Source organism: Pongo abelii, chromosome 1 (assembly GCF_028885655.2).
Source record: "Pongo abelii isolate AG06213 chromosome 1, NHGRI_mPonAbe1-v2.0_pri, whole genome shotgun sequence".
Lineage (NCBI taxonomy): Eukaryota > Metazoa > Chordata > Mammalia > Primates > Hominidae > Pongo > Pongo abelii.
In genome coordinates this window covers 70,074,874-70,093,418 of record NC_071985.2, presented here as the reverse complement: position 1 = coordinate 70,093,418, position 18,545 = coordinate 70,074,874, and the positions used below count along the sequence as shown (strand labels likewise).

General features: G+C 39.0%; 1 protein-coding gene across 6 annotated transcripts in view; it reads right to left on the bottom strand.

Annotated features, from left to right (window-relative positions):
- Window positions 1-1,911: 1,911 nt before the first annotated feature.
- The window catches only part of LOC103890529 (torsin-1A-interacting protein 2), a 40,844-nt gene continuing 24,210 nt past the window's right edge, over window positions 1,912-18,545 (bottom strand). For 4 of the 6 annotated variants that reach the window (XM_063716848.1, XM_009240410.4, XM_009240418.3 and 1 more), the window contains 4 exons: window positions 12,529-12,708; window positions 10,751-11,269; window positions 8,521-8,622; window positions 1,912-7,814 (listed from right to left, as the gene is read on the bottom strand). In XM_063716848.1, the coding sequence (XP_063572918.1) occupies window positions 7,057-7,814; window positions 8,521-8,622; window positions 10,751-11,269; window positions 12,529-12,562 (1,413 nt within the window). In that variant the 5' untranslated portion in view covers window positions 12,563-12,708 and the 3' untranslated portion in view covers window positions 1,912-7,056. Of the gene's footprint in view, window positions 7,815-8,520; window positions 8,623-10,750; window positions 11,270-12,528; window positions 12,709-15,949; window positions 16,063-18,545 lie in introns of all 6 variants that reach the window. The other 2 variants (XM_063716835.1, XM_009240414.4) reach the window with 1 other exon arrangement.

Sequence of the window (18,545 nt, the reverse complement as noted above, 5' to 3'; positions counted from 1 at the left end):
GGTAAGGGATACTCACACTTAAAAAACACATTCGGCCGGGCGCGGTGGCTCACGCCTGTAATCCCAGCACTTTGGGAGGCCGAGGCGGGTGGATCACGAGGTCGGGAGATGGAGACCATCCTGGCTAACACGGTGAAACCCCGTCTCTACTAAAAATACAAAAAAATTAGCCGGGCATGGTGGTGGGCACCTGTAGTCCCAGCTGCTCGGGAGGCTGAGGCAGGAGAATGGCATGAACCCGGGAGGTGGAGGTTGCAGTGAGCCGAGATCGCGCCACTGCACTCCAGCCTGGGCGACAGAGCAAGACTCCGTCTCGAAAAAAAAAAAAAAAAAACACATTCACAGGCTGGGCGTGGTGGTTCACGCCTGTAATCCCAGCACTTTGGGAGGCCGAGGCAGGCAGATCACCTGAGCTCAGGGGTTTGAGACCAGCCTGGACAACATGGTGAAACCCCTTCTCTACTAAAAATACAAAAATTTAGCCCAGCACAGTGGCGTGCGCCTGTAGTCCCAGCTACTTAGGAGGCTGAGACAGGAGAATTGCTTGAGCCTGGGAGGCGGAGGTTGCAGTCAGGGTGATTGCACCACTGCACTCCAGCCTGGGCAACAGAGCAAGACTTTGTCTCAACACACACACACACACACACACACACTCACAACAGCACACCCTGGGGTAGCAGCAATTCCCAGGGATCTACTTACAACCCCAATGTTTCTCCCATACTCAGGAAAGCCTCGTTAAGTAGGAATAGCACTCGAAGAACGCTACCCAAGAGCTGCAACAGATTCTCGGCAGGGTCTGCCCTGTACCATTTCACTGATGGCCACAAAATGCCACCTGACAACCCTCACAGGATTCTCCAGCTCCTCAGCTTACTGCCATATGTGGGCAGTTTCCTTTCCCACCATTAATCACCACATGCCCATTTCTATAAACCTGCTATTTTGGAAAATTTAATCAAGAATCACTCCGCTGAAAAAAACTCAGATTTATTCTTTATTCTGGTAATGGCCATCTAATCTGAATAAGGCACATTCATCAGCATCCCTAAGAAACAAATACAAAAGCCATCCCTGTTATACAGAAAGGGAGTGCCGAGAAGTGGGACGTTAATATTGGCAAAGCCCACGTTATTTTTTGTTAAGCACAAATAAGCAAAATGCAATTGGTTTTGAAAGTGAATGTGCTCTTTTATGACAGGAAAGGCAAATAGGTTTAAATGTCCTGTGCTCTCTGATGAACCAGGAGCAACTGCCTGGAGCTTTGTGTTGATGTGTCCTCAGGCCTAGAAGGAACACAGAGAGTAGGGCTGTGACTGCCAGGGGCCTGGCCAACTCTGCCCCATGCAATGTGACTCAGCCTGTTGCTTCCCAAGTCTAAAATGTTCTTTTTGGTTCATGTAACTGCTCTTAGCCAAAGGCAAATTTAGTTTATAAGCCTCAATGAGGAAAAGCAGGAGACCATTTGCCAAAATAAGAACCAATTTATGGGCTTTTCAAGACATCAAAGCAAGCCGGCACAGATAATGCAGATAATACTGGAAGGAAAGGTACTGAAGACTAAGGTATTTACCTCTTTGCAGATTAGGGGATACTGATTATGTTCTCAGGCCATTTGGATTGGCCTATAGAGATACAGAAGTTATAGCACAGTTTACCAAATATCGCATGTTCTCACTCGTAGGTGGGAATTGAACAAAGAAAACACTTGGACACAGGGCAGGGAACATCACACACTGGGGCCTATCAGGGAGTAGGGGGCTGGGGGAGGGATAGCATTAGGAGAAATACCTAATGTAGATGACGGGTTGATGGGTGCAGCAAACCACCATGGCATGTGTATACCTATGTAACAAACCTGCATGTTCTCCACATGTATCCCAGAACTTAAACTATAATAATAATAATAAAGAAGTTATAGCACAGTTTATTAGCTAGAAATGAATTTTAACAGCCCCGTCTCAGTCTGAATGAGGCAAATTTAGGCCCAAATCATTAGGTATTTCACAAGTTAACACCTAAAATTTAACATAAATTTACAAAAATAAGGCTTATTTTAAAGTCATCTGGAGAAACTGTTTTACATGTATCTTAACTTTATTTAGCTCTCTCTAGAATTAACATCTTTGCAAATGTATTATTCAACCAAGCATTTGCCATAAAGATAAGCATCAACTTTCCCATTGGACAAGTGATAGTGTTCAAGATACTTGACTTGTGAAAAACAAAAAACCACCATGACTTCTCAACAAATACATTTTAAAATGAAATATGCTCAGACTGATAAACAAGATATTAAAATGGAGATTGACATTGAACTACATAGTCAACTTGAAAAACACAAGAAGACAATGCTCCTATAAAATGATATATTATTGGCTTTACAAAGACATACTGGTTTATGTTTACAACTATGTTTTACTTTCAAACGATAAAGGAAAGGCTTCATGTTGCTATTTGAAAGTACTTCTCAACTAGCCGGGCATGGTGGCGTAAACCCTGAAGCAGGAGGATCATCCCCTTAAGGCCAGGAGGTCCAGGCTGCAGTGAGCTGTGATTGTGCCACTGCACCATAGCTTGGGTGACAGAGTGAGACCCTGTCTTTAAAACAAAAAGAAAGTACTTCTCTGCAAGTAAATTTTATGGATATAATCTTTATTCCGATTAAATAAATGATTACCCTAATCAGCTATTATTTATTGTTTTCTATTTAACATTCATTTTTGAAGTGCCAGAGACCTGCCTATGTCGCATAAAGTTTGGTCAGATATATGCAAATGCAGTGCTGGTGAAGATCATCTGAATAATGATCACTTTCACATGCTATATTTGTTATATTTTAATATCACTGCTCATTGTGCTTCCTGTCTTTAATAAAGTATAAATCAAGCAATTAAAAGCTGTTTAGGCCAGTCACGGTGGATCACGCCTGTAATCCCAGCACTTTGGGAGGCCGAGGCGGGTGGATCACTTGAGGTCAGGAGTTCGAGACCAGCCTGGTCAACGTGGGGAAACCCCGTCTCTACCAAAAATACAAAAATTAGCTGGGTGTGATGGCACGTGCCTGTAATCCAGCTACTTGGCAGGCTGAGGCAGGAGAATCGCTTGAACATGGGAGGCAGTGGTTGCAGTGAGCCGAGATATCGCACCATTGCACTCCAGCCTGGATAACAAGAGCGAAACTCTGTCTCAAAAAAAAAAAAAAAGGCTGTTAAAGGGTCAAAACCATCTCAGCGGCTAGCACTATTTAGTGGAGTCATTAGCTGAGAGAATGGTGGGTTACCAGCATGCTGAGCCTCACTAACCACCATAAACTTGGGGGCTTCCAAATGAAATGTATTGAAATTTCTTTATTGATTGCTTTTTAAAATAGAAATATGAAACAAATTAGCATTACTATTTTAGTGATATGAACACCTTTAGTGATATGAACTTCTCTGCCAACTCCTGGAAACTAACCAGAAAACCTAAAATTTACCCTAAGGGAAGAAAAACCTCAAGTCCAAAGACAGTTTCTGATTCCACCAATTGGTTCTACAATTCTGGGATTACTCAAGAAGTAATGTATATTAATATACAGCGTAATGAAAGTTGTTCTGTAAGAGTAACTAAATGGCAATGTTTAGGTATCATGTACAATATCGTATGCTCACAAATCATTTTTCTAAGTCAAATAAGCAAATTATCTTTGACAATAAAAGATGAATTACTAGACACACAAAAGAAAATCTGAAACCTTAAAAAACGTAAATAGGCCGGGCGCGGTGGCTCACACCTGTAATCCCAGCACTCTGGGAGGCCGAAGCAGGCGGATCATGAGGTCAGGAGATCAAGACCATCCTGACTAACACGGTGAAACCCTGTCTCTACTAAAAATATTTTTTAAAAAATTAGCCAGTCGTCGTGGCAGGCACCTGTAGTCCCAGCTACTTGGAAGGCCGAGGCAGGAGAATGGCATGAACCCAGGAGGCGGAGCTTGCAGTGAGCCGAGATTGCACCACTGCACTCCAGCCTGGGTGGCAGAGCAAGAATCCATCTCAAAAAAAAAAAAAAAAGTATAGAACAAATAGAAATTAACCTAATACATTAGATAATAGATTTGAATTATCTGTACATTTATAAAATATAGTCTTATGTTTAAAATAGTCATTTTAGTCATGAGAAGACCCAGAGCTAATATATCGCTTCTTTTAAAAATGATTTTTGAGGCCAGGTGCGGTGGCTCATGCCTATAATCCTAGCACTTTGAAAGACCAAGGCGGGCAGATCAATTGAGGCCAGGAGTTCAAGACCAACCTGGACAACATAGCAAAACCTCGTCTCTCTTAAAAATACAAAAATTAGCTGGGCATTGTGGTGCATGCCTGTAATCCCAGCTACTTGGGAGGCTGAGGCACAAGAATCACTTGAACCCAGGAGGTGTGGGTTACAGTGAGGTGAGATTGCGCCACTGCACTGTATTCCAGCCTGGGTGACAGAGCAAGACCTTCTCTCAAAAAAAAAAAAAAAAAAAAGTTTGGTTGGGTGCATTGGGTCACATCTGTAATCCAAACACTTTGGGAGGCTGAGGTGGGAGGATCACTTGAGACCAGGAGTTCAAGACCAGCCTGGGCAACACAGTAAGACCCTGTCACTATACAAAATAGTGTGGTAGAGTGGTGTGGTAGTCTGCACTTGTAGTCCCAGCTACTCAGGAGGCTAAGGTCAGAGGATTGCCTGAGCCCAGGAGTTTAAAGCTACAGTGAGCTATGATCAAGCCACTGCACTCCAGCCTGGGAGTCAGAATGAGACTCCATCTCAAAAAAAAAAAAAAAAAAAAAAAAAAGACTTTTGAAATAGTGGACAGAAAACTGACAACACTCTCAATTGATTGCACTATACATGGAAGGAAAAATGTTTTTAAAAAGGCTAAATTAAAAAATTATGACTTTAGAAATTTATTTTTCTAAATTATTTTGAAGGGAAATGATGAAAACTATATTCAACTGAATGAAGAAACAAGAATATGCGTCATACTGGTTCCTTTACAGATCTGAGGTAGCACAGGTCAGCAGGCCAATATAATAGTTATACAAGGCAACACTGGTTTTGTGGATGTAACGCTAGCATCTGAGCTCTAAAAAGACAGAAAAAATGTGCATATGGTATACAAATTTTCCTTCAATTTCCTCTGCTTTTATACTGGATTGATAGTGATATTACATTCACCATGCTTTAACTTTTTGTTCAGGTCTTTTCCCAAATCTCTTGGAAGATTCCTTCGAAGTTCCAAATTGCAAATTCTTCCTTCAGGTATGCCCCTACACTCAATTGAGCAATTACTCAATTGTCATCTTTTTAGGTATCAATAAAGATCCCTGTATCTTCTTAGTGTTTCCTAAAATCTTTCCATACTTTAATCAGACTTCTTAGATATATACATATGATCTCATATAACGGAGAGGCCAAAACCCAGTTGAAACAATCCAGGATTATGGTAATAGTCTATATAATGGAACAGACCCTTTGTTAGGTCAAGATCATTTTACTAGAGTTCTGCTTTCAGAGCTCAAATGCTAATCAACTACTATCTCCATACAAACTGTTTTCAATCTTTCTTACAATCACAGAACATGGTCCAACAGTCAGTACTGAACATCAAAACCTCTGAGAATCTACCCACCATTTCTGCTTCCTCTCACTAAGTATAACATCTCTTAGATTTCTCTAATTTTTAACCTAATGGTACTTCTATAACTAGTTGGTCACGAAATGAGCTGCATTACATAATGTTCCATCACTGCATAGAAATAAACTGTTTGGTAAAGTTATGCCAAATGTTCATATAAAATTTACTATTAAATGGGTTATTCAAAAATAAATTTTTAAAATAAAACAAATAAATTGGTTATTCAAATCTGTTCTGCTGAAAGAGTCTACAAACTCTTACCCTAGACAAGTATAAAATCCCATGCAGAGGGGACAGAAATGACGATTAACAGAAATGAACAAAAGCATCAGAGACATGCTAGTAAATGCTAGCTTATACATTCTGCTGTTCATGTATAGATCTTTATCCTTCATAAATAATGTATCTATACAATAAACCTGTATTTCATCTTCCTACTCATAAGATTTAATATTCATTTTTTAAACATATTTCCTATCTTCTAAGATGTTTTTTCACTTAATTAATGGTTTTCAAACTCGAATATCAGTGAAACTCTTTGTTCCAATGAAATCTCATAGAGAACCCCAACATATAAAACAGTTAAAAGCAGAACTGCTCCGATACAAAGGGGAAGGGTGCCAGTAGACACAGTTTGAAAACCACTGCTGTAAATCGTTCAAGAAAAGCTGAAGATACAGCCAATTGGAATTTCTTCATTTCCAATGATTATAAACAATTTCCCCATTGGTTCTCATTTTTAAGAACGTTTGAGTACAGCTGCTTATACCTCAGCTGAATGGAATAAAAGCACAGTGCCTTACATGTAGTATTTAGGTAGGTAGTTAATGGTTTGAATTCTTATTTCTTTTATCATACTACTCAAAACTGCAAAATTAATATAAGATATAATCCCATAACTTTAGATTATTAAAGTGAGGTTTGAAAATATTCAACATGTGATAGAAAAATTTTCTAAAGGTTATCATTGCTTCATAATTCTAATTGCTTTAGTCCAAGTCCAAACACTATAGAAAAGGCTCTGCAGAGTCTCACTCAAGAAAAAAAAAAAATCACTCTGTAGTTACTCTAAGAAGTAAGAGTATCTTCCTGTGCAATGTTGCTATATTTTAGAATTTAAAAAAAATTCTCATATATATCATCCATATTTCAAACCTGATTTGGTCCAAAGAAAAAAAGTCAGGTTAATTTTTAGCTTTGTCAAGGCTTAGATTAGAAAGATTTTACAAGGAATAAAAAATAAAAACTTGTTTCTAAAATAAGCTCATCTTTGTTTTTCAGGCTATTTCCTCAACCTATTTTATCAATCTCCTTCCATATAAATGGAAGACCTTTAAACAAACTTTTTCATAAACATATATCTTCTGTAACCAACTCTGTGCTTAGCTTTAGAAAAGGCACCCCTGTTCTTCTATGCTCCTCACTGGCTGGACTGGCAGTACCAGATGTGAAATTCGGCTCCACAGCCCACTCAATTTGTCTGAGTCCATGTGGTTGAAGGAGCTGGGAGTGTGAGAGTTGGTAAACTTGGCCCAGAGTAAGTCTCTCACTTTTTCTTCAGTTTCCCTCGGGCCTACACTTGCTTCTAATGTTTCCTCCTCTAGCAGAACAGTCAGGACCAGGGCCACATCTTTAAAGGCAGCATTCTCATGATCACAATACTTGTAGAAGATCAAAGTGGAGCCGGCAGGGAAGGATTCGAAGTGGTGTACCACAGCAGCCTTCTGGCCATTCTCAAACCCATAGCTCAGCTCCAGGTCAACCAACAGCTTGACCGTGTCACTGTCCTGCCAGGTCCTTCCAGCCCCATCAATCTGAATGGGAGGGACTTTCTGGGAAGAGGTGTAGGCATCTGCAACATGGTGGCTCAGGCACTTCAGGGTCTCTCTCCCCTCCCGAGCTGCTGTAAATATGATGGTGGCTGGCTCAGTGGGGTTGGAAGCATTGAGGTGCTTCTGGAGAAACTTCCGTCCTCTCTGCCATAGGAAGGAACTCTGGCCTGGAAATTTATCTTCCAATTGGCTAAACTGGGCCAAAAAGGCCTCCAAAGCTGGATTTTTGGGCACTTGCTGGGCTGGAGAGGAATAGTAGCTATTCACAGAACTTGCCACAACAGCCACAACCAGGATAGCAAGAAACATACGGCCTGTCAAAAGAATGAAAAAGGAATAGAAAATTACAGAGAACAAGAGCCAGAAACAAAGCCTGTGGTAAACTGAAATGAGGCAGAGATACTGGCAGGTTTTACTAGGAGCAGTAAGTTTCTTTTGCATAAATTGTTTAAACTTTCAATCCACCAGAAGTACCTTTTCTCTAATCTCTTCTCAGATTTAATTATTTGAAGATATATCTGTTAAAAGATAAAAGCTACGTGGAAGAGTTAAGTACTCAGTAAAAAATTTTTAAAAATAAAAGGTAAAAGCTGAGTCTATGTATTTGTTATTATAACTAATGATGCAATTTAGACATGAGTGATCAAGATTTTTTTTCATCTTCTCAATGCACCTACTACCTATAGCCGACCATTTTTTTAGGAGTCATAACTTTAAAGTGCACTTGAAAAATTAATATTCTCTAATTAGAAAGGCAGTTTTTGTTTCTTGTTTAGGAAAAGCCTTTCCTATTGTGAGAAATTCCATTCTGCTAAGCACAGCAAAATATCAGCCAGCACCCGTAAGGGAAAAATCCCTGAAACTCTACTGTACTATTTTACTATGTCTCACTACCAATCATTAAATAAGTATATATAAACACAATGTTAAAACTGTTTAAATCTGCTAGTTTTCTAGGCATTTTCACTGAGGATTTCTGAATGTGAATCAACACTGCAATAAAACCAGGTTTGTTCTCACCATAGCTCCAAAAACCCTTTTTATTAATCTGTCTCATGGTGTCCTGTGCATTCTCTTTAATTTCTTCCAATTTTTGTGTTTGTTGTGGATAACTTCCAGCCTCTGGAGAGGAAAAGAATCAATATTATTTTTAGGCAGTACACTAATGACAGTATGTATACCTTTATATCTCTCACCAAACCAAAGAATGATTCGACTAAAAGGCTTTCTATACCTTGGCCAGGTACGGTGGCTCACGCCTGTAATCCCAGCACTTTAGGAGGCTGAAACAGGTGACTCACTTGGGGTCAGGAGTTTGAGACCAGCATGGCCAACAAGGTGAAACCCTGACTCTACTAAAAATACAAAAATTATCTGGGCATGATGGCGGGCGCCTGGAATCCCAGCTACGTGGGAGGCTGAGGCAGGAGAATGGCGTGAACCCGGGAGGCGGAGCTCGCAGTGAGCCAAGACAGCGCCACTGCAGTCCGGCCTGGGCGAAAGAGCGAGACTCCGTCTCAAAAAAACAAAAAAAACAAAAACAAAACAACAAAAAAAGAGATGTAGCTAAGTTGAGATGAAAACAAGGTTTCTTATCTCTTAGAGTATAGATAACCTCATTCAACTATATTAAATTGCTTTCCATACATAAACTGCTTTTTTTTTTTTTTTTAAGACAGGGTCTCACTCTGTCAACAAGGCTGGAGTGCAGTGGTGAAATTTCGGCTCACCACAGCTTCGACCTCCCGGACTCAAGCAATCCTCCCACCTCAGCCTCCTGAGGACTACAGGTGCATGCAGCTGTTTTTGTGTTTTCTGTAGAGGTGGGTTTTTGCCATGTTGCCCAGGCTGGTCTTCCTGGCCTCAAGTGATCCACCAGCCTTGGCCTCCCAAAGTGCTAGGATCACAGGAGTCAGCCACCACCCTTGGCCTAAACTAGATTTTTTTAAACAATATTTTTTCTACTCACAGTGAACCTGCCTAACAGTGAATTTTTTTTAAGAGATGGGGTCTCACTACATTGCCCAGGCTAGCTAGAATGCAGTGGCTATTCACAGGGGTGATCATAGCACACTGCAGGCTTGAACTCCTGGGCTCAAGCAATCCTCCCAACTCAGCTTCCCAAGTAACTGGGACTAGAGGTGTAAGTAATTGCACCTAGCTCATAACAGTGAAATTCTGATGCAGGTCATGGTCCTTACAGATCACATTCATTCATTTGACAAAATTCATAAAGGTGTTTCTATTTGCCAGGTGCCAGAGATACACAATGAATGAGAGGACATAGTCCTTGCCTTCACTGAAGTTACAGATTATTCTAATGATTAATAAATAAAACATATATTTGAGATTAGTCATTGATTTGCAGTGAAACATGAATTACTAGCCCTTGCTGAAGTCCCCGATGAACAGAACATCTTATATTTTATATTCTTTTGCACTGGCAAATGGGCTCTTCAGACTGAGCTCTTCAGAGTGCTTATAAAATACAAACCCACACAGACAATCACAGAAGGTGAAAGCTAGAAGAATCTTTGGATATCATCTTGTCCAACTTCTTCATTTTACAAATAGGAAATGGAAGCACCAGGAAGGGAAGATTTTCCCAAGGTCACCCAAGTCAGCAAGTGGTAGGGCCACAACTAGAATTCACACCTCCAGTTCCAGTTAAGGATTTAGCACACTGCAACGCTTACCTTCACAAGGGAAGACATGCTTGTTCCTCTTAACACATAGGCAGAAAAAACCAGGTATAGAGAAACTAACTGACTTACTCAAAGTCCTATAAAACTGAAACGTGACTGAGTTAAGGATACTGTCCCATTAATGCTCATTTTTAAATATACCCATCTCTTGATTTATGTAACATTTAGTTTCCCAAAAAGTAAAAGATTTTAAAAATTATAAGTCAAAATATTCTCATAAGAAATAAAAAACCAGAAGCAAATTTTTTAAAAGTCATGCCCCTTTTTGTCATATCACATTAATATAAAGTTAATAAAAACATGCTTAGAAATGTAGTTTATGTGTAGGAAGCAACTTAATATAGTGGAATGAGCTAGCTTAGATGAGAAACCTCATTCTAAAATCAACTCAGTCATGGCTTGGTGTGAGCTTGGGCAAGGCCCAAAGGCCTTAATCCTACGAAAGATAGACAAAAGTTCTCTGGAAAGAAGGCCTCTGACTTCTGCTGTGTTCTCAGTTAACAGAGCAATACAAAACAGGAGAGTAGTTCAGGGGGTTCTCTTACCTGGGGCCAGCAGTCGCCTCCTCAGTGTATCCTCACCCTCTTGCCCTGCACTGGAATGACCAGGACCCTGGGCCTCCTGGTAGTCTGTAGTAGGTGGTTCCTGAGATGCTCCAGTTCCGTCACTCGCTTCCTTAGGGAGGGCCACAGAGCTGCTCCCTAAGTGTGCATCTGCTCTTCCTACCTTGTCACTCGGAGAATGGCTGGGATCGGGATCCAAGGGTTCTTCACCCAGATTTTCTGAAGGGAGGTGATGCCCTTTTCCGCCATCCAGAAAACTCTGCTTGTTCTCATCTTCTATTTTATCCTTTGGATGGTTCCCCACATTTGCTTCATCTGGACTTTCTGATTTATCACCTGTATCTGCACTTTCTGGACCTATTGTCTCTACCCCTTGGTGGTCTTTGCTAAGACCACAGGCAGAGTATAGGATCTGAGCTTCTTCGGCATTACTTGCTATGACTGTGGTCTCCTGCGCCTGAGAATTTACTGATGGATCATTTTCCAAATCCTTTTGAGAGTCTATTGAGATAAAAGTTTATAATTTTTATTGGAAAGAATTCCCCATAAATTTATATTTTAACAAGGTCCCTGTTTAATAATAATATTTACATAGATTTTCATGGTTTACAAAACACTTCCTAAACATTATTTCTCTTGGCTCCCACTAAAGGCAATTAAAACAACAACAACAAAAAACCTTATCATGTTAATAAATATAAAATGACACTAATATAAAACAAATTATATGACAGAACCAACTTTTGGCTATATTAAATATATCCTCTTCCCTAATGAAAGGCAATGCTCATCAATGGTAGCAAAACCTTATGCAAAAGGCTGATAGGGACTTTTATAGTGGATGAGCCAGACTGACAACTGCTGAACCTAGTGACCATCTTCACATCATGAAAACAGGGAAACCCAAACAGATATCATTTACCTTCTAATACAATGCAGTAAGAAGTACTCTAGACCACTTGGGAAGTATTTTTGCCAAACAACTAAACTTAAATCTGGTAAGCTTCTAGAGCAACCAGTTTCCAAGAAATATAGGGATAGAGGAATACATTCAATTATGCCTCAAGAATATAATCAGCAAAACCCTGCAAGTGGGAAATTCCAAAAGACTTTGTTTCTTTAATAAAAGTAAGAATGGCCAGACGTGGTGGCTCATGCATGTAATCCCAGCACTTTGGGAGGCCAAGGCAGGTGAATCACCTGAGGTCAGGAGTTCACGACCAGCCTGGCAACATGGTGAAACCCCGTCTCTACTAAAAATACAAAAATTAGCTGGGCGTGGTGGCAGGCGCCTGTAATCCCAGCTACTCTGGAGGCTGAAGCATGAGAATCGCTTGAGCCCGAGAGGCGGAGGTTGCAGTGAGCTGAGATCACGCCACTGCACTCCAGCCTGGGTAAAATAAAAAAAAAAAAAAGAAGAAGAAGAAAGATCCCTTCTAAATACAGCACATCACGGGATATATATAACTCTAAAGATTTGTCTACCATCATTTTTTAAAGAAGCATTGTATTTTTCCATTACTGTAAGTCCTTACTATTGGAGTCTCTAAAACATTTATCTTCCTTATATTATAATTAGGGTTTCGCATTATAGTAAAATTCAGTAAATTTGAAGGAATAAGTGTAATCAAAATAAATGAACCCACTGAATTAGCTTTTTTACTTCAAAACCTCAGATTTTAGTCATCAGAGATTTTCTCTCTCTGCACAGCCCTGGTTTCCTACAGCAGCACCCTCAGTGCTAGACAAATCAGTCTTACCCTCTTGAGGTTCCCTAAGTCCACTGTCAGCCATGTTTGTGTTCTATCTCTTCAGAGTTGGGAGGATACTTTTTTTAGTACTTGGTTTTCCTTGTGAAGATGTCTTGTTTTCTTCTTGTCCCAAGTCCCAACAGACTCATGCTTCCCATGGACCCAGGAAATAAGGCATATATACAGTAACTAAAACAAAATGAAAAAAAATTAAATGACTTTTTATCCATACAAGGGAGAAATGCAAGTATCAGCTTTATTTATTAAATATGTGTAGCTTGAGTAGTATTTCCTCTCTGAAACTTTTTTCGTGAAGAAAATTTCCTTTCATGAGAATCATATTCCAAATCCTAGACTACTGAAAAAAGCTCCAGATTATTAATCTTTCATGAATTTCATAATCTAATACATTCCAGCATAGTTGAAAGAGTACAAAAAGTAAGATCAAGTGACCAGAATCTTCAACAGAATAGCTTGAATTAAAATAAGAAATTAAGAGTGGAAATTTAAGTCATTGCTGAAACAATCACTGCAGATTTCCTGGATGTCTTCAATTTCTGTCCCAGATAATTTTCTCATAGTCTGCCTATCAGGAGCTTTCACTTATATTAAAAAGTAACAATGCACAGGAGGTTCCCATAAACTGAGATGGCTGCTTTGAGGTGTACCACTACACATTTGGACTGACTTTGAAGTGGTTTTCTCGAAGTATTCTTTTGTAAAATATGGAGACAGATATTCCTTTATACAATGCCTTTTTATGCAATGCTCAAAGACAGACAAAGAAAATTATTAAGGTTTACACAAAAGGAATCAAAATCAAAGGCACTTTATAAGCAATAAAAACAATCATATTTTATAGTTAATTCTTATTTTTTTGTCAAAAACAAATTGATCAATAAAGTTACTTAACATTCATTCCCTATAAAAATGAGAATAATTACATCTACGAGGCTTAAATACAAAAATATATAAGAAAAACCTTTGTGAAGTGTTACAGTTTTTTGACAGCCTAGCTGGAAGGCTAGCCAACTGGCCGTCTTTATGTTTTTCTCAGTACTCTTTTGTAAAATTTAATTTTACACATTAAAAACTTTGATCCCCAATGCCTACACGGTGCCTAGTGTATAGTAAGAACTCCATATTTTAACTTAAAAGCTTATGAAAAAATAAATGAATGTGTAAATAAAGAGTGATGCCATAGATAAATTGGAAGGGAAGAGAAGAGTTAGGGACAGACCCTTCTTTCTGCCGCTGTGAACACTTAGCAAAGTGTTCGGAGGGTTCCTTGTCACCTCTTTTATCTTCTTCAAGCTCCTGGGATTGGGCTTTCAAGCCATCATATGTTGGAATGAAGTTTTCTCTCCTATCCTAGCTCATGAGAGAAAATAAAAAGTCCCCAGTCCTTTTTAAGTTTTGTTAAAAAAATTTTTCCTGCCAGCCAAAACCAAGAAAATAGGCTAAAAGTTTCCTATGTACCAATAACAAAAATTTTCAAAAGCAAAGATGCTACTCACAATAACCATAAGGAACCTGGAATAAAAACTAAAAGATACCTAGTAATAAATCCAACAAGAGATATGCAAGATCTTTAGACAGCGGTGAATTTTATGGTATGTAAATTATACCTCAATAAAGCTGTTTCTTTAAAACACAACTTTAGAGAGAAAAACATAGACCTTTATTGAAGTATATAAAAAAGAGATAAGTAAACAGAAAAAATATATCATGCATAGACAATAAGACTCAAAACCATTGATGCCAATTTTCTCCAAATTAATCTACAAATTAAATGCAATTTGAAACAAAATCTCAAGTTTTTTGATTATTGTTGGTTTCTAGTGAAATGGAAAAGTGGGTCCTAAAATTCACAAAGAGCAGCAAAGGATCAAGAAGAGTCAGCATAATTCTGAAGAAGAAGGGGGGCAATCTACCAGATATCAAACCTTCTTTAAACTTAAAAGTAGGCTGGGCACGGTGGCTCATGCCTGTAATCCCTGCACTTTGGGAGGCTGAGGCGGGCAGATCACCCAAGGGTCAGGAGTTTGAGACCAGCCTGACCAACATGGTGAAACCCCATCTCTACTAAAAATACAAAAATTAGCCGGGCATGGTGGCGCATGCCTGTAATCCCAGCTACTCAGGAGGTTGAGGCAAGAGAATCGTTTGAACCCGGGAGGCAGAGGTTGCAGTGAGCCCAGATTGCACCACTGTATTCCAGCCTGGGTGACAGAGCAAGACTCCATCAAAAACAAACAAACAAACAAAAAACTTAAAGTAATAAAAGCAATGGAACACTAGCACACGAATAGACAAACAGTATACAGAATAGAGTCAAGAAATATATGCATACATACATAAGGAAATTGGCCAATTCACAAAAGGGAAATAATAGTGAATAAATAGTTTGGGGACAACTGACTATTCAAATAGGGGGAAAAATTAGATTTCTGTCTCCGACTTCATATAAAAATCAAGTCCAGATTAAAGACCTAAATGTAAAAAGTAAAACTTTTAAACTTTGAGAATATCAAATATCTTTATAACTGCAAGGGTTTCTTAAATAAGATATACAATACACAAACCAGAAAGGAAAATTTGACAAACGTGACCCCATTAAAAAATTTTAATTTCTACACAAGATATCAAAATTAAAAGATAAGTCTCTGACTAGAAAAACATCTGCAACACATAAAACCAGTAAGGAATTAATATTGAGAACACATAAAGAATTCCACAAATCAGTAAAAGACAAATCATGCTATGAAAAGTGGGTAAAGGGATGAATAAGCAGTTCAACAAAGAGGAAATATGAAAACCTAACGAATATGAAAAAAGAGTAGTCAAAGAAATACAAAAAATAAATTAATGGTGAGATAACATTTCACACCAGCAGACTGGTAAAAAGTCAGGCAATATCAAATGTTGATGAGGATTTAGAGATACAGAGAGCTCTTAAACCCCTAATGGTAATGAAGTAAACAGTTACTACAACTTTAGAGAGAAATATGGCAAGGAAAATTAAGGCACACATACTCTACAAATCAGCAACTCCATTTTTAGACGTATAATAGAGAATCTCATTAATATGCCCCAAAATGTCCATTGCTGTATTGTTTAAAATGAGGAAAAAATGAGAAAATCTAAATGTTCATTAATAAGAAAGTGGGTTTAAAAAATTGTCATATTCTTACAATGTAATATTATGCATAGCAATTAAAATAAGTTAGGTTATCTTTAAAAGTTGTAAAATTATAGCAGTGAAGTACTGATGACCAGGCACAGTGGCTCACACCTGTAATACCAGCACTTTCAGAGGCCAAGGCAGACAGGTTGAGCTTAGGAGTTTAAGACCAGCCTGGACAACATGGTGAAACCCCATCTCTACCAAAAAAAAATACAAAAACTAGCCAGTCGTGGTGGTGCATACCTGTAGTCCCAGCTGCTGAGGTGGGAGGATCACTTGAGCCCGGGAGGCAGAGGTTGCAGTGAGGCAAGATCACGCCACTGCACTCCAGCCTGGGCGACAGAGCGAAACTCCGTCTCAAAAAAGAAAAAAAAAATGTTTAATATCTTTACTGAGGTGGTGGTTCCATTGGTTATCAAACTTAAAATCTGTACATTAATTGTATGTGACATAGATTATCCTCAATAAACTTTATTGCAAACAAACAGAACTGAAGCCTTTCAAAAATGTATTACTTGGTTACTAGGTTGCAGTCCAAAAGAATCTGCAAAGGTGCCATCACAGATATTTCTATAATCTTACAAATGCTTGACATACACCTTTCCTGTCACAAAGCACACATAGATCCGACAGCCCGCTTCATTCAGACCTTTTGTAACATGTCATCACTGTTCATAGTTGAAATGGCATTTCCCTTACAGTACAAGAAGTGGGACAAACAAGGAAGTTGTTGACAAATCCTCAGAAAAGGTCACATGGCAGGGTATCTGAGAGATCTGGAGGCCACTGTTACAGAGGCAGGTCACTCTTTTTTTCTCCCCCCCAAGATAGAATCTCATTCTATCGCATAGGCTGGAGTGCAGTGGTGTAATCTTGGCTCACCGCAACCTCCAACTTCCAGGTTCAAGCGATTCTCGTGCCTCAGCTTTTGTAGCTGGGACTACAGCTGTGCACCACCATGCCCAGCTAATTTTTGTATTTTTAGTACACACAGCATCTCACCATGTTGCCCAGGTTGGTCTCAAACTCCTGGCCTCAAGTGATCTGCCCGCCTCAGCCTCACAAAGTGCTGGGGATTACAGGCGTGAGCCACTGTGCCCAGCCAGGTAGGTCAATCTTTTGAACAGTGTCTGATCCCTATCAGGGTATGTGTTCATTAGGAACCCCTAGACTGCATAATGGAAGTGAGGCAGAGCTTCATCCTGAAGGAAAATGCAGTAGCTGGAGACTTTCTACAGCTGTAGGGAAAACCACTCCATAAGCATGCCCCAAAATAGATGCTTTTGGTAGTATCTTCTACAAGGAATCGATGAGACCTGTGTGCTTCACATGGCAAAGAAAGACATTCACTCTGAGTGAATCCCTTGCAAGTTCAATTACGAAATGTTGGTGTTCAGTGCTCTATACATGACGGTTATAATGATTCATATTTCTACTTAAATAAAATGTAGCCTCATTGCTGACAGTCATTTCCACTTCCTTGTGACCCTGAAATCTGCAGCAAAACTTGTATCATTTTGCTTTAGTTGTCTCCATCAAGGCTTGTAACAGGTTAAGGCTGTAAGGTTTTATTCTCCATTTATGGAGAACCTACTAGACGGCCGGCTGAGGGATGCCTTGCTTAATTTCTATTTCCTGGGACTTTTCTAAGAGGGACACAGATTTGCCTCAACTGCTTCCTCTGTAAATGTGGCTGCCTTGTGCTCTGTCTTCTAAGATGTACCCTTTCTACTTCATCTCACTGTAAAATGGTAAATGCATTGACTACCTGGTAGGTGACATTGTGTGGTATATCAAATGACTTTTTACATAACCAAGTTTAGAAGATTCCAACATACAATATTAAGTGCTATAAGGCTAACTACAATTCAATACATATTACGTTCATAAATTTGGGCCAGGTATGATGGCTCATGCATGTAAGCCAGGATGTTACAATTCTGCTATGAAACAGAAAACAAGTAGTAACATATAAAGCATACACAACTATAAAAGTTACTATTTATTGAGTGCTTTCTTTGTGTCAGGCAGCATTCAAATCACTTTATGTATTAACTCATTTAATCTTCACAACACTTCAAGAGGCCAAGGCGGGAGGATTGCTTGAGTCCAGAAGTTCAAGATCAGCCTGGGCAACATAATGAGATGATGTCTCTACAAAAAATATTTAAAAATTAGCCAGGCATGGTGTCACATGCCTGTAATCCCAGCTACTCAGGAGGCTAAGGAGGACGATCCCTTGAGCCCAGGAGTTCAAGGCTGCAGGGAGCTAAGATCACACCACTGCAATCCAGCCTGAGTGACCCTGTCTCGGGGGAAAAAAATAAACAAAATAAATATATGTACATACATATATATGTTTATGTATATATATTTGATACTGAAGGTTTGAAAGTATTCCATTTTTTGTCACTACAGTGATATGTACAGCATTTACATGTACAGAGAATAATGTACAGCATTATTAACATATAAATTTATAACAAAACATGAATACATAAATGGAAAGGATACATATCAACTTCCATTTAGTGCTTGCTTCTGCAAGGAATAAGAGAGGGTGTCAACTGTACACACAAAGTTTCCTTAAAAAATAAAAACATCTGAGGTAAATGTGATAAAATGTTCATATATTTTACATCTGGGCACAGGTCTTACTATATTATTCTCTGCACTTTTCTGTATGTTTGATGTAGTTACTGCCTTTTTAAATGAGTAATAAAATAAATTAGTCTCTGTAAAAAAAATTAAGTATCAAAAGGAAAGACCTGTAATGGAAACTCTTTGAGCCTACATGCAATGACCTTACATTACAGAGTATGCTTCCACCATGGCCTCC